The sequence below is a fragment of the Cibotium barometz genome, chromosome 60, assembly GCF_041138505.1.
Source record: "Cibotium barometz isolate CiBa-2024 chromosome 60, ASM4113850v1, whole genome shotgun sequence".
Taxonomy (NCBI): Eukaryota; Viridiplantae; Streptophyta; class Polypodiopsida; order Cyatheales; family Cibotiaceae; genus Cibotium; species Cibotium barometz.
This window is the reverse complement of record NC_141105.1, coordinates 11,837,388-11,853,111: the sequence shown is the minus strand read 5'-3', so window position 1 is coordinate 11,853,111 and position 15,724 is coordinate 11,837,388. Positions and strand designations below refer to the sequence as shown.

At 45.4% G+C, this 15,724-nt stretch overlaps 1 protein-coding gene and 1 long non-coding RNA gene across 6 annotated transcripts in view; one reads left to right on the top strand and one right to left on the bottom strand.

The window, feature by feature from the left end:
• Nucleotides 1-15,724, top strand: part of LOC147604983 (dynein regulatory complex subunit 7-like) — a 321,324-nt gene that overhangs the window by 11,757 nt on the left and 293,843 nt on the right. For all 4 annotated transcript variants that reach the window (XM_086794267.1, XM_086794266.1, XM_086794269.1 and 1 more), the window contains exon 2: nt 7,337-7,426. In XM_086794267.1, coding sequence (XP_086650393.1) covers nt 7,337-7,426 — 90 coding nt within the window. The remainder of the gene's footprint in view (nt 1-7,336; nt 7,427-15,724) is intronic.
• Nucleotides 2,516-3,502, bottom strand: LOC147604985 (uncharacterized). Of its 2 annotated transcripts, none has more exons than XR_015265256.1 (3): nt 3,278-3,502; nt 3,107-3,173; nt 2,516-2,953 (listed from the first exon to the last, which is right to left on the bottom strand). It is a non-coding gene; the product is annotated as an uncharacterized LOC147604985 (long non-coding RNA). The 2 variants fall into 2 exon arrangements; XR_015265255.1 differs by having other exon boundaries at nt 2,516-3,053; nt 3,139-3,173.

Here is a 15,724-nt window from a genome sequence, read left to right as displayed (position 1 = left end):
CCACGAATTTTTCTAAATGTTGACGAAATAGATTGTTCATCATTTGCTGAAAAGTGACTGGAGCATTAGTTAACCCAAAAGGTAATACGAAAACTCATAATGGCCATACCTAGTCCGAAAGGCGGTTCGTTCGACGTGCCTTTCATGAATACGTATGTGGTGATATCCAGTACGTAAATCTATCTTTGTGAAGTACTTCACTCCGGCTAAACAATCAATCAGGTCATCTGATCTAGGGAGAGGATAATGGTTCTTCAGTTTGTTTAATCTCTTGTAATCTATACACATTCTCCAAGTGTTGTCCTTCTTTCTCCTGAGTAACACAGGTGCACCCCAAGGTGATTTTCTTGGACGGATCTGGCCCATCCTTAAATAATCTTTGAGTTGTTTGGTCAACTCATCTTCCTCAGCTTCGCTCATCCTGTAAGGTGGAATACTAACAGGTTGAGCACCAAGGACCAGGTCAATATGATGATCTATTGACCTTTCAGGTGGTAAGCCTGATGATGGCAGTTCCTTAGGAAATACATTGTGAAACAAATAAAGTATCTTCTTTAATTCGTTGCTTTCAAACACACTTAATTCATTAATATCCATAGTAGGTATGAGAAATGAAGAAGGTGGAATCAAGACACAATGGAAAGCATTATACAAAGAAGAATCCACTATATTTCCAAAATCAATGTTATTTACAAGAGGTCCCTGAGAGGGATGTATACAATCACCTAAGGTACAATACTGGGTGTTCCCATGTTCAAAAGAAAAAGTATGACTAGACTAATCTATCTGGACCTGAAGAGTCTTAAACCACTTAATCCCTAATAATAAGTCTACATGCTCTAGATGCATAATATAGCACTCCAGAGTATCTTCGTAGTCCTGAATCCGGATCGGCAGCTTCTCCACCTTTCGATCCCATACTTGCCGACCACAAGTAGGCGTACCTTGTAGGTATGATCGTTAGGTATTGTGTCCAGACCCAATTTCTACACAAGTTTGTAATTAACAAAGTTGTGTGAGCTGCCAGGGTCCAGAAGAATGTGGATTCTATGGCCATGTACTTCTCCATAAACTTGGAGAAGATCATGCAAGCCAAAAACTTTAGAGTTGAACATACAATCAGAACAGGAACTAGGGCGAGAAAGTACAGTGACTGAAGTACCTGTTAAAGACAACTGGTTAGCTGCCTTCAGCTTGGGTCCTGTGTTGGTCTTTGCACCCTTTTTCTTCGGGCACTCGTTACGCATATGTCCTTTTTCTTCGCAGATGAAGTAATGTCCCTCCTTCTTGAGCTTCAAAGCCTTGAGGAGATGGTTTTTCTTTGCCGGAGTCGAAGTAGAATTCTTCAAAGGTTGGTCTGAAGACTTTCCTTCTGTCGTACTAGCCATTGGTGCGGAGAACTTCCTTTTGTGCTTGTTCCCCCTGCTCGGTCACGGGTTTAGATTTGGAAGAGACCATTGTATCGTCATAAATACGAGCAGAATGAATGGCCTCGTCCAAAGTTTTGCATTTGTTGTTTTTAACCTGTAAATGGTATGAGTCGGGTAAACCGGCTACGAAGAAACCCAAAAGAGTAGTAGAATCCATCTTCGTAGCTTTCATCTGCAAGTCTCTAAATTTTTGGAGGTAGACCTCATAAGTGAGGTTCTGCGAGGTCATGGTCAAACTGGCAAACTGAGCTACGATATCGTAGTCATCCTCCTTCTTGAGGAATTCTTTCTTGAAGACTTCTTCAAACTGTGCCGAGGTTGTTGGTTTAGGTTTGAGTTCTTTCCACCAAAGCAAAGCTTTGCCTGAGAGGAAACCTGCTGCTAACTGAATCTTTTTGCCACCATCATATGGATAAAACTGGAAATGGACCTGCCACTGATGTAGCCAAGTGTCCACAATCTCCTTGGTATGTTGCTTTTGCTCGCCCCCAAACTAATCTGCAGTAATGTTGGGGCCCAAAGCAGATGCCAAGGTATCCATACTCGAGAGAGTAGATAGGGTAGTGGTCAATAAAGAAATGGAATTCTAAAAAGCTTGCATCTACGCGGCAACTTGTGCTTGACGTTTCGAGAAAGAATCTTCGAAAGCAACTTTAAACTCTTGAAATTCAGATTTGGATACAAAATCGTTGAAAAGATCGCCATCGGTGGCCTCCGTAGCCGGCAGGTCTTCACTTTCGAGAATGGGTTCTATCTCGGATTCTTGGGTCGACATCTTGAAGAGGGCAAGATGAGAGAAAAGCTTGGCTTTGAACAAGGAAGAGAGTACGAGGAGTGTGGCAAGAAGCCCACTTGAGGCGTATTTTATAGGTCTTCTCAAAAAGCATGTGTAGCTTTAAAGCTTTGCTTTTGTGTATAAAAAAAAAAAACCATGCTTGAGGGCTTAAAAAAAAAAAAAACCCATAAAGCTTGGTAAAAAAGAACTAAAAAAAAAAAACACATAAGCTAGACAAAACAAGTCACATAGAAATTAAAATAATCTACATGCTTTTTTTTGGTTCTAAAACAACACATGCTTATAGAGTTTTAAAAAAATAATTGCCTTCGTTTATTTAAAACCCACATGAAGCGTATAAAAAAAAACGCTGGTTTCGTTTTAAAAAACAGAAAGCATACGGCCTAAAAAAAAAACGCAAGGTTAAAAACGTCAAAAAAGCGGCTGCCACCTGTTCGGCTGATCGCTGGTTGCTTTTTCTCTGCAGTACAGCGATCACCGACTTGCAGCACTTTATACCTGCCCGCCTTCGACTGGTTCATTGGGATTGTTCCATCCCTCACAAGGGCTGCGCAACTAGCCAAGTACGAACAGCCGGCTGCAAACTCCTCCTCTCTCTCTTTCTCACGCTCTTCACACAGCCAACGTCTCTTCGCCTCTTCTCTCTCTTTCTCATGCTGTTCACACAGCCGACATCTTTTTTTTCCCTCTTTTACTTGCTGAATCATAGCAGTTTCTTGCTTCTCTCCTTTCCAATCAAAAAGCTCTTCTCAGGCAACTAATTGACCCTTTACAAGACCAAAACCCCCAACACGGGTTCCAACGATGCAAATATAACATGCTGAAATCTGAAATAAACAGCAGTATTTATGAAAAAACAGCAGTCATCTCAAACTCATACCTTTTTCTTTGACCTCTTTTTTCTCTATCTACCGACTTGCACGTTCTCGAGGCTTGCTCTGGTACCACTGTCAAATCCCCAAAGGATCACCTCGTAGAACGCTCTTGATACAAGACTCGAAACCTGCAAAACAAAGCCAAGCAACGTGAAGGGGGTGTAGGCCTGACTCACCTCCCAACCTTGACAGCCGTGGGCAAAACCCACAAGTCTTGGCTGTCCCCACCGAGCCATGAGCTGAGCTAACTAGTTGGACGTACCGACCAATCTCCACCTCGTGACGTCCCATACCGCCACGAAGCTACCCTTGCGGGCCTCGAGACTGCTGCCGGCCTTGGTTGCATAAAGCAGGTGCATGTCTGCACTAGATCCAGGCTCTTGACCATAGAGCTCTCACAAAGACACGCGAGACTCTGAACTATTGACTAACCTTGGCCACCCTTTTATAGGCTCTTGGCCGGTCATCGGGTGTGCACACTTGGGTGCCCGCCCGTCCATACTTGGGTGCCCGCCCGTTAGTCTATCCCTAGCCCAGCTCGCCAATCAGTCTGCCTAGCTCCAAGCTTCCCCAAGCCTCGAAGCTAGTCTTGTGTGCGTGTAGCACACGGTAGATACACACTGGGCACATGACAGTGGTCGAGGAAACACCGAAGACCAATGGATGCTTTCCAATCGAAAAGAATTCCGAGTCAGCATATCTCTTCCGTGCGAGTGAACAGAAGATAGAGCTAATTTCCAATCACGAAGAAGAGAAGATGCATAAGGACATCCTGGAACTTTTCCTTCAAATTTACTAATCACAGCTTCCCAGTGAGAAATGTGCCAATTGCTATAAGCTCTAGTTTTGATAGAAGCACACATGCCTGCAAGCATTATGGCCCAAGGCTGCCGAAGTTCAAAGAAAGTGGGAATCATGGTGGCTTTTCTTGCCAAGAGATGATAATGCAAATCAAGTATATTCATGCATTTTAGGAGTGCAGACCAAAGATCGTCTCAAAAGACGTAGCGCTCTCGTATGATGCTTGGTTTTCCATAACAATTCCAAGGCATCAGACATAAAAAAATCAATATCAATTTTATGTGAGATCAACAACGGCAAATAAAATTGCACATAGGCCGTAATGATTGATTGAACAATTCTGAGACGCACATGTAAAGGCCATGTAGAAAGCTTCCAAAATGGTAGCTTGGTCTTCAATTTGTTCAATACCCAAAGAATAGCATCCTGCATAGACATATGCCATGTGAGTGATATCCGAGATGTCTAACCAGGTTGTCTGTTGGAATAATTTGCCCTGACCATAGCAGTGCATGCTAGTCACAAGAAGTTAATGGAAGCAGTTTAGACTTAGAAAAGTTGATATAAAGTCCAACTGTTTTACCAAACAATTCCAAAGTTTTCATGATGCACTTGAGATCATTGTTAGGCATGAACAAAGAATCATTTGCATAGCCTTGAGCCACAAAATGCGAACCATTGGGTAATCACAAACCATGTAATTGCTCCTGTGCAGTTAAAGGATCCATATACATCCAAGGTGGATGCGTAGTGAAAGATCACGACCAAAAATACACTGGGAAGTACTATCTCTATATAGCCAAAAAATAGCTTGTTACATGTTACAACCAAAGCCCATTGTAGCCATGACCTCAGCCATGTAATCCCATTGAATTGTATCAAAAGCTTTAGCTACATCCACCTGCATAACAAGAATATTCCGAGAAGTATATTTGGCATATTCCATTGCCAGATATACATTAGCAATATTATCCATAATTTGTCTTCTGGAGACAAAACCATATTGTTGTGGATACAAACCATGGAAAAGCAAACCACCAATACGATTTGCAAGCATTTTAGTTTGAGTATGAGGACTAAAGGTGTGACACTCTTTTTTGCATGAGATGCAGACACATTGAGTCTTAATCATGAGGGGACACGAGGGGAGAATAACAAAGCCAGTGTGAATCCCCATGTCACTAGCGTGGACATTTTTCAATATGAAAGGGTTTGGTGGACTCTAGGACGTCTAAATATTTGGAAAGAACAAGGTTTGGGAATGGGGAATTATCCTGGAATACAAAGGATCACACTTCTAAAATTTAGGAGGGTTACTATTTTTGGCCCGACTTTGATGGAAATTTTGTTTGCGTCATTACGTATGGAATTGAGGAAACGGGGGGACATGCCAAAGCATATTTGGCAGAAGGTCTATCAGTTGGGATATTTTTAAAGGTAAAGATTATGGGAGCACCTATCTCTTAGATTGGGACATGTGGCAAGAAAGTGGATCAAAGTGAGACAAGTGGCCTCACACTTGTCAAAAAGTGGATTAAAGTTAGACAAGTGGCCTTACACTCGTCACTTCAGCTAGTGTGTGGCTCTCCACTTGTCATTATACCCTTCTCTTGCCATTTTAGCACATGGGAGGCCCAAATCTATAAATTGGAGCCCTTTCTCTTCATTTGGAGGAGGCTCTCTTGCTGCACACTAGCCTCTACCGCCATTACAGACTGCCTCAATGATGGCTACTCTCTTTCTCTCTCTCTTGAAGGCTGCCCATGAAGTATACCGGCTATCGGTGATTGTTTTGAAGGCTTCCAGCACCAGCAACCCAGACAGAGGACCCTGACAGATTTCTTCAGCACCAGCACCAGCAACCCAGCCCACACACCTCCTGATACCTCCTCCATTGGGCCATCAGGGCACCGACCACGCTCCCAGGGAGTCACCAGCTTATGTCGTGCGGCCACGCCCACCAGGATCCCGACCACGGCATCCTCACCATCGCCAGATCAGAGCCATTACTGCTCGGCATCGGAGGCGCCTACCTCGCTTCTACAACCTCTCCATTCTAGAAAGCCCCATGGCGGAGATACTTCTTGATCTAAGGAGAGGGCAACACTTCAACTGATCAGCATACATGGATCTACCTAATATACATTTTTCAGTATTTTCCAGTATTTTCTACTCAGTATCATCTCGGAGTCTTACAGTTCTGTTCTTATAACTGTAGGACAATAAATTTATTATACTTTTTAGTCTCATTTAGTCGTTCTCTTTGATGAGACACCAACTTCAGATGTACTCTCAGTTTTGGTCTCATAGGCCACTATGGCCTCTTAGAGACGTTAATATATCATTTCATTTCATTGAGAAGAAATACTGAAGGCAAGGGTATTTAATCATTTTATTATGATTTCCAGCCATTGTACTTGTTGTACCAGCCATTGTACCTGTTGTACCAATCCATGTCGTGCTGTACCAGCTGAATGGGGGGTTGTACCAGTTAAGTGGAAAGTCGTACTGGCTGTAACAGCTCTATTGCATGAAGACCCATGGTTTTTGGGGAAGAATCAGTACCCACACAGAGGTTTATCGATTATATTGTTGGCTCATCATTTCTATTGCCTTTGTATTGGCTGAATTTTATGGGTGCCTCGTGTTGGGCTGTGTTATGGCATTTGTATATGGATAATCCGGCATCTGCTGTGGGGAGAGTAAGGCCCTCAAAGCTTGTACATGATATTTTCTCCTTGGGTAATATAATACTCCAAGGGGGGGTCGGCCCATTCCCGCCTCTATGCGGTGTCAGTTGTGCACGTCTCTCTTTTACATTTTTGTGGCACATGTTTAAGGTTGTGGCCAATTTTAGTGTTTAATTGCATTAGCGGTCAAGTGTTTTGCAAAACCCCTAGCCCCCTCCGGAAGTTACACCCCGCATCTTTCTTGAAGAATGTCGAGTTGGAGAGCTAGATGAGTCGGACCATAGTATTAAATAAACGCGTTTCCTACCTACTCTAGTAGGGTTGGTTGCCCGGCACACTAAAGTGGTGGTTCTCCCCTGGATAGCCTCTCTCTCTCTCCCCCCTGGATAGCCTCTTTGGCATTGATACCCAGAGTGGAATGTAAATGGATGTACCTGATCTGTCCCATAGGTCGGATTCGGCCTCCCGTGGACGTTAATATAACTTTCTTTCTTTCTTTCTTTCTCTCTCTCTCTCTCTCTCTCTCTCTCTCTCTCTCTCTCTCTCTTTCTCTCTCTTCTTTCATGATCTTGATTGATTGCATGATTATTTCATTTGTTAGTTATAGAGCTTAAAGCAGCTCAATGAAGGAAGAATGTCTCTAGTTATACATGCCATGCAAATTTCTGTTGAAAAACCATAGGTTTATATTCACTTTTTATTAGAGTAGGAATAATGTATTTATTCTGTCATTGTGGTTGGTAGCTCATTGGAGTTGACAGAGATTCCTGAAGATTTCATGAACCTCGTCAAAGCAGCAGGGGTCACTACCATCACAGAACTGGACATGCATAGGTTCTTCCAACTCCTCTCCTTTCTATAAAGAATTTGTTTATCAAAGTAAATTGATCTATGAAATTTATGTCTTCTTTTTGTGTGGTCAAAGAGCTCATGTTTTCTTTTTGTGTGGTCAAAGAGCTCTCTCAGTGTTTCCTGATATTCATGTTTCCCCATAACATTGAAGAAATTGAATTTTGAGAAATCCATTGGTCTTTTCTTAAAAACAACTCTCAACAAAACATGGGAAATAAGTCACCATCACGGGGACTTGGAAACACGATGATGTTCTTAGCAAACGAGTACTTTAGATTCAGAAAGGATTTGATGCACTATGGCTTTTATGTGGAGAGAATCATCCACAAGCCTTAGTAGAAACTTAATAGTGGAAGTCTGCACATTGCGACAAAAAAAAAAGTTTTCACCTTGCAATAGATGCAAACATGCCAATGCTGAAATCTGTGATTTAAAACAAGCTTGAATAGGTGAATGATAAGCTGGTTCACCGGTGCATAAAATTTGATGTACCAAAGTTGAACTCAACACCAACTTGCAAAGCAAAGCTTTGCACTGGATCTCTCCCTCAGGCAGATCATCGGATCGTTGGAGGTGACTTGAACATGCTTGAGCAATCCGCAGATAAGAAGGGGAACATGAAGGTATCATTCACTTGCTTGAGAGGGCATCTTGGGAGAGATCTATCTTTTCCTTTCATGGCAAGGATTGTTAGCTAGAGGATGACTTCCATATGAAGCCAGATTTACTCTTCTTTTCTTGGAATAATTGTAGAGTGGTGCATGTCGCATTTATGCCCGCTTGGACCACTATTATGTTGATGATTGGGTACTTGATAGAGGTGGCACTATCTTCATTGCCCTAGGCACCTCAAAGTCAGACCATTGTCCTGGAGTTGTGAGCATTAGAGATCTGAGGAGCCAGAACTCTCCTTCCCGACTATGCATACCAGTTTCTTTTCTTAGATGGAGAGTTACCTCGGCAGGTGATGGATGTTTGAAGAGTTTGTGATGCTCCCGACTCTAGGCAAAGAGTTGTTCTTGCCTAAGAGAGTGTCAGTGATCTTCATCATAGTGTGGTCCTAGCAAGGAGGCAAGAGATCTTGGATAGAGAGAGAGCCATCAGGTGTAGATTGTGTGCTTTGCAGAGGGAAGAGGGAACTTGAGAAACACCATGATGCCCAGTGGATCTTAGGTGTATTATGCAACATTAGGGCTGAGTTGCAGGACTCTTCTGAGCAGCGTGTAGAGTTTCGTTATCATGCACAGGAGTCATTCTGGATTCAAATAGGAGGTAGATGTAATTGGGATTTCTTTACTGCCCATGGCATCTCCCATAACAGGGAATGAGTTAGATAGCTTCGGTGACATTTCCAAAAGCATAGTATGATGTAAGCTATCTGAGAGAAGCACTTCAAAAAAGCCACAAGATGCCTAGTACACCCCATCAACAAAACCCCCTTGCAAGACTGATTTCAACCACTGCACCACTTCTTGAGCCTAAGGCATTTTCCCAGGGAAGAAAATCACCAATGCATTTTCAGAAAAACGCTTGAGAGAGGTGACAATCGAAGGCACAGGGATGTCATAGTGATGCTCAGGCACCGGATGTTTCCACTGCTTTCTATTATCCGCAAAATCTTCAGCAAGTGCATCGTAAACAAACTGCTTTTCGGGAGAAAGAGCCACTTCTATTTTGACCGATTTGTGTGTACATAGCTGCTTATTACTGTGTTCTCCTTTACGACAAGAGTAAACTTGATTGCTAGAATCAAGTTTACTCTTGTCGTGAAGGAGAATCTTCTGCAAACTCAGTAGAAGTCTCAGTTTCTTCTGAATTCGTGAACAGACAAGTAGCACTCTTTGCCTCATGTGGGTTAATGCTATACTGTACAGGGAAGGTTCTTTCCAGACATGAGATTAAGGGCTGGCTGGAAAAGGAGATTCTACAAGCACCTGTGGCTAGAGAGATCTTCTATCTAAAAAAAGGGTACTACAATGTCCTTCTAGCTGATCCCACTTGGGTTCCCAAGGTGCTTGCCAAGGCCCCATTGTTTTTTATGAAAAGCTTTATCCATGTTTTACCATGGGACCCATGCTTCAATGTGGATAATGGGCACTTGGAAGAAATCGGCGTGCTGAAGACCTGTGAGCTCCCCGAACCTCCGCCTCTGTCATCTGTGTCGGCCCCCTTCTTTCCTCTGCCCCCCCTCCTTCCTCTCCCGTTGTTCGCCCCTGCTTCTGCCCGCCCCTCTTCCTCCCGCTGCTATCTCCTGTCTGTGCCCCATCCCCTCTTGCTCTCCTTGTTCGCCTCCCCTCCTCTCTCCGCCTCCCCTCCTTCCTCCGCCTCCTCCTTTCTGCGCAGAGACTTGCTGCGCTGCTCTTCCCCAGCCCTTCCTCACCTGCCGCCTCCCCTTCTTCCTCCGCCTCCTCCATTCTGCGCAGCCTTTGCTGCGCTGCCCTTCCCCCGCTCTTCTTCGCCTGGTCTTTTTTTTTTCTTTCTTCTTTCTTCTTCTTTTTTTTTTTCTCTTTTTTCTTTTTTCTTCTTTTTCTTTTCTTTTTTCTTTTTCTTTCTTCTTTTCTTCTTTTCTTCTTTTCTTTTCTTCTTCTTCTTTTTCTTGTTTTTTCTTTTCCTTTTTTCTCTTTTTTTGTTTTTTTATTTTTTATTTGGGGTAGTATTCAGTGGGCCAATGTTTTCGATGAGGAGAGCAGCAGAGACTAGATTGACTAGAGCACATGCAGCCCTGGGTGGTTTGGAGAGGATGTGTTCGCAGGTTCAGTTTCAGGAACCTCGAACGAAACTTTGGCTTTTTGACACTCTAGTGACATCAGCTATGCTTTATGGAGTGCAGATATGGGGACCTTCAGTGGGCCATCACAGCGCAGGCGGGTGGAGAGGTATGGAGAGGCCTTTGGTATCTATGATTGCTAGGATTATTAGAGCCAAGGCCGTGGTACCTCATGAGATTATTCGAGCAGAGCTGGCGGCTGCCCCTCTGGTGATTGAGGCTCTTACGAGATCAGTCTCCTACATACATGGCTTGTGGGATCTCCCCCGAGACAGATATGCACGCCTCGCCCTGGAGTCCTCCCGACAGTTAGCTTTACAGGGAGACACGGCTTGTTGGTATGGACAGATGACATCTTGGTTCCAGGCACATGGTTTTAGCATGGACAGATTGCCTCCCTTCCAGTATTCTCTGGAGGCACCCTCTCTCACTCTCACACGGACAGAGATTACCAGACTCATCCGTCAGGATTTAGTTCAGCTGGACATTAGGAGGACATGGATACAGCCGACTGAGGAGCTGGGCACGAAGATGGCTTTCTACAGAGAGCATTTTCTTCAGCTCACAGCAGATGGTTTTGTGATCAGACCCAGTTACATGGATGTACACTTGTCTCATGGAGTACAATGTGCTATTGGTCAGATTCGCACATCCTCACACCAGCTTGAGATTGAGATTGGCCGATATAGAGGTATACCAGCTGAGGCCAGGATATGCCGAGTATGCCATGGGGAGCCAGAGACAGAGCTGCATTATATATGCCATTGTACTGCATACTATGAGATACGTGGTCGTTTCCACTGTTTATTCAGAGAGGGTTTTGGACCACTTTCCAGAGTCATGGGGTACCAGGACCAGAGGTGTTTGGGATTGTTCTTGCTTGAGCTGCGGAGACATAGAGATAGCCTGCTTAGGCGCACAGAGAGCCAGACTCAGAGGCACATTACAGACTTCTTTAGTCCAGCCATCACTGCGCCAGATGGACCACAGCAGCAGCAGGACATGGATACCGCCCACACCAGAGGTATACTGATTGATCGTGCGATTGAGCTTGGGTGGTCCAGACGCCCACGACTACGGAGGAGGGCATCCCAGCATAGATGGAGGTTGCAGAGGCGGATTCGGATTATTCTTGCGAGGCATGCGAGACACCCAGTCAGGGTGCTGACCACAGAGGATATTGAGGAGATCCGCCAGTGTCCGATGCGGCACATATTATGAGATGGAGGCACCTCCATAGTGTACCCCTCCGTCCCACATGATATTGTATCCCCTCACTATATTCCACTCACCTCCATAGCATACCCCCCCCCCCCCCCCCCCTCACTATATTCACACCCTATAAGGGTTTCTGTTTACCTTCCATTTCCAGTTTCATTTTCTAGGTGCCAGTAGTATCATCTTTATTTTTCATTTTCTGGGTTTTTTTATCCAGACATTGTATCAGATCCACCATGATGTAACTTTTGGTCTCATAGGTCATTATGGCCTTTTGAAGACGTTAATATAACATTTCATTTCTCTCTCTCTCTCTCTCTCTCTCTCTCTCTCTTTTTCTTTTTCTTTTTCTTCTTTTTTCTTCCTTTTATTTTATTTTATTTTATTTTCTCTTTTTTTCCCTTTTCCACCCTCTCTTCCTTTCCTCCGCTTCCTTGCCTGCCTCTTCCCCTTGGTTCGGATTGCTCCTCATCCGGGTTCAAGTCGGCCTTTTTCTTCGATTAGCATCATGGAGTGATATTATTCACACCATCATGGCTACCTGGGCCAGAATCCAGGGATCTTCGAGGGCTGTGGAGAGGAAGCGCGGCCCGTTTATGAGAGAGTGGGACATTGGTATCTTTTTCACGTCCTCTCATTCGGGACCCTATTGGTAGCACATGGCTCCTGATTGGTTGAGATCTCCACCTTACTTGGTGTGAAATCTCCATTTTGTAAAAATTTTTCATACTTAATAGAAGTCTCCTTTGTGAAAAAAATAAAAAAAACACTCCCTCAGCCGGGCGAACCATTGTTTTTTCCGAAGCCGAGCTCGCAGTCCTCTACGCCCAAAAAGAGAAAGACTCCAAAACGACCCTCATTGCCAGAATCTTTGGATCTCACCCGTCCCGTCTCCAGGCTCGGGATTGGGTCCTGGCGGCTCTGCCCTCCGACCTCGCTCCACACTTTCGAGATGTCAGGTTGCTTGGAAGAGGTTTCTTCCAAGTGGATTTTGATTCTCAGGACGCAGCCTCAGAGGTTTTGAAGGGCAGCCCTTTGCCATTGGGCCCGAGGAAGATATTCTTTCTTCCCTACTCCAGCTATTTTGACCCTGTTGAGGAAGACCGGAACCGTTTCCCGATTACTCTCAGATTCCCAGATCTTCCTCGCGCATATTGGCCTATGTTAGAGGCCATCGGGTCTGCCTTTGGGCTGGTTCTTCAAGTGCCCCCCCTCCACGCCTTGCCAACATCTTCTGCCCAAGTGGTCACTGCCTCGGCGGATGCTGTCCCAAGGGTCATGGTTCTTGCCCGTGACATTGAGCTCTTTGAGGACTATGTTTTGCTTTCGGGCCCTTGTGGCCCTTTGAAGCAGCGTATGGAGATTGTAGGTAAACCTGATCAGTGCCGGGTTTGTCACTAACAGGGTCACTTTGCTCGAGATTGTCCTCGGGCTCGAGGTCGCAGGAGGCCTCGTAAGTGTGCTTCTCAGGGGCCACCTCCCTTGGTTCCTTCCCGTCCTTCAGTTCGCCAGGTGTGGCGAGCTGTCTCTCACGCCCACTCCCCTGGTGCGATTGATGGGAGGCCTCCTTGGATCATGTACAGATAGATGATTTTTCTGGTCAGAGCGATGTGTCAGCTGATGCATCTTTGCAGAGAGTTGATATCTCAGATCAGGATGATTTTGTTGAGTCCTCTCTACTTGGAGGGGGCGATATGCAGGATGTTCAGCACAGTGGGGATCATGTATTGCAGGATTTTCAGCATGATGCCATTGCCCTTGATGCCCCGCAGGGCGAATAGGTTTCTCGTACATATGCAGGTACTGTGGAGGGCCTCGGACAAAGGCATGTCAGTGGACTTTGCCCCGTGGATTTTCCCGTCCTCCAGCATTATGAGAGGCGTCCTCAGGTTGCCCATCGTCTTCTTAGATGGGGGGTCAAACCCTCTTCTCTTCCATGAGAATCGTCTCATGGAATGTTTAGGGCCTTGGAGGGCTTCCCATCCGTGTGGTAGGAAGCGCCTTCTGAAGGAAGAGCTTCACCCTGCTGTTACAGGAGGGTCTATGGATGTACTTTTGTTGCAGGAACACAAATTGGATAGATCTTAGTGTGGCAAAATTGGTAAGATGCTTTCTAGTCACACCTTCTGGTCCTCGGCAGTTGGGACTAGAGGGGGTGTTTGCATTTCAGTGGCAGCATCTGTTATGCCTCATGTTATTGGGCCCGGTGTTATCATCCCTGCTAGAGCACAGTGGATCTTGATCATGCATGAGGGTCATCAATTGGGAATCTTGAATATCTGTGCACCTAACGTGAGAGGTGAAAGGGTGGCCTTTTTGGACACCATTAGAAATGTCATTCCCTCGGTTGATCATTGGATAGTGGGAGGAGATTTTAATATGGTTGAGCAACCTTCTGACAAGAAGGGTGGACGCGAAGGGGGTTTACAACCTTTGGAGCGAACCTCATGGGAGAGGTTCACGCTTTCCTTTTTTGGCAGGGATTGCTAGACTGAGGATGACTTCCAGAGAAGGCCAAATTCCTTATCTTTCTCTTGGCATAACCGCAGGAGTGGGGATGAGAGCATCTTTGCACGTCTGGACAGGTTTTATGTGGATGATTGGTCCTTGGACAGAGGGGGCACCATTTTATTATGCCTGGCACCACCAAATCTGATCATTGCCCCGTCGTTTTGTGTCTCAGGGAGCCTGGGGCTCGCTCGGCCTCTCCCCGTATCCGTATCCCTGACTCTCTTTATCTAGATGCTGACATCTCCCTTGAGATCAGAGAGAGATGGAGATCTTGTGACGGTCCTGATCCTCGTCATAATATTGTGCTAGCTCTTGAGAGGACCAGCCATCATTATCATAGCACTGCCTTGTCCAAGAAGAAGGAGGCTCTGGACAAGGAGAGAGCTATTAGGCGTAGGATTGCTGCTCTTCAGAGGGAACATGAAAAGCATCCACATGCGTCTTGGATTACAGACCTCTTGACCATAGTTAGAGCAGAGTTGCAGTTGGCCATGGACAGGAAGGCCGAGTTCGCCTTTCATGCGAACAAGGCTTTTTGGACTCAGGTGGGTGGCAGATGCAACAAAGAGTTTTTTCAGCACACAGGCCTTCCCATAGCAGGGATTCTGTGAGGTAGTTGCAGGATTCACAGGGTGAGGTTCAGATTTAGCCTGAGAAGGTGAGGGGTATTGCTTCAGAATTTTATCGGTCTTTGTTGACTGCAGAGGTGCCCTCTCCTCAGAGAGATGTGACATGGCAGAAAGTTTGGGAGTGCATGCCCAGGCTCATTACAGATGCTGTGTGTTCTTCCCTGGATGCGCCTTTCTCGAAGGATGAATTCCTTCACGCACTACATGCTCTTTCCAGTGGTTCATGCCCAGGGGATGATGGTCTTTCTCCCGCCTTCTTTATTCTTTTTTGGGATCATATTGGAGATGCTATCACTGTTGCCCTTTAGGAAATGTAGTTGTCGGGTATGATGCCTCCATACCTCATGGAGGGGCTGATTCACCTTATCCCCAAGAGTGGGTATAAGACTGACATCAAGCAATGGAGGCCCATCACCCTCCTTGGATCTGCATATAAAATCTTAGCTAAAGCCTTGAGTATAAGGTTGCAGCCGATTCTCCAAGGACTATCCATGATACACAGAATGGGTTTGTATCATGGGTTCCTCCAAGGAAGGAGTATATTTGATAACATCTTTTCTTTCTGGGAAGCTGTCGAGTGGGCAAAGTCTAGTCTCAGCAGCCTCTTGCCATTCTTTTGCTTGATTTTGAAAAAGCTTATGACAGAGTGGATTGGGATTTCTTGGAGGGCACTATGGCACACATGGGGTTTTCCCAAAATTGGATCAGAGGGGTGTTCTGCCTATACAGGGAGGCTCATAGCACTGTTTTAGCCTGTGGGGGGCACGGTGAGCGTTTTCAGATTTCCCGTTCAGGGAGACAGGGCCGTCCCCTCACCCCTTTATTGTACCTCATTGTAGCTGAGGCTATGAGCAGGTTTCTTCGGGCTGCCCCTAGTGTTGTGGGTCTCAGGCTGCCTTTATGCACGGAGGAAGAGTTTTTGGACTCTGAGTTAGCAGATGATACGGTGTTGTTCCTTGAGGCTTCACGTGCTTGTTTATGTGCTTTCCGGACAGCCTTGGAGGCCTTTTGTTTGGCAGTAGGAGGTACTATCAATTGGCATAAGTTAGTTGGTTTTTGGATCAGTGATTCTCCTCTTGCAGATCGGGGTACAGATGTTGGTTTTACTTGGATTGAGAGAGGATGCTCTGCCGGATACCTTGGTTGTCAGGTGGG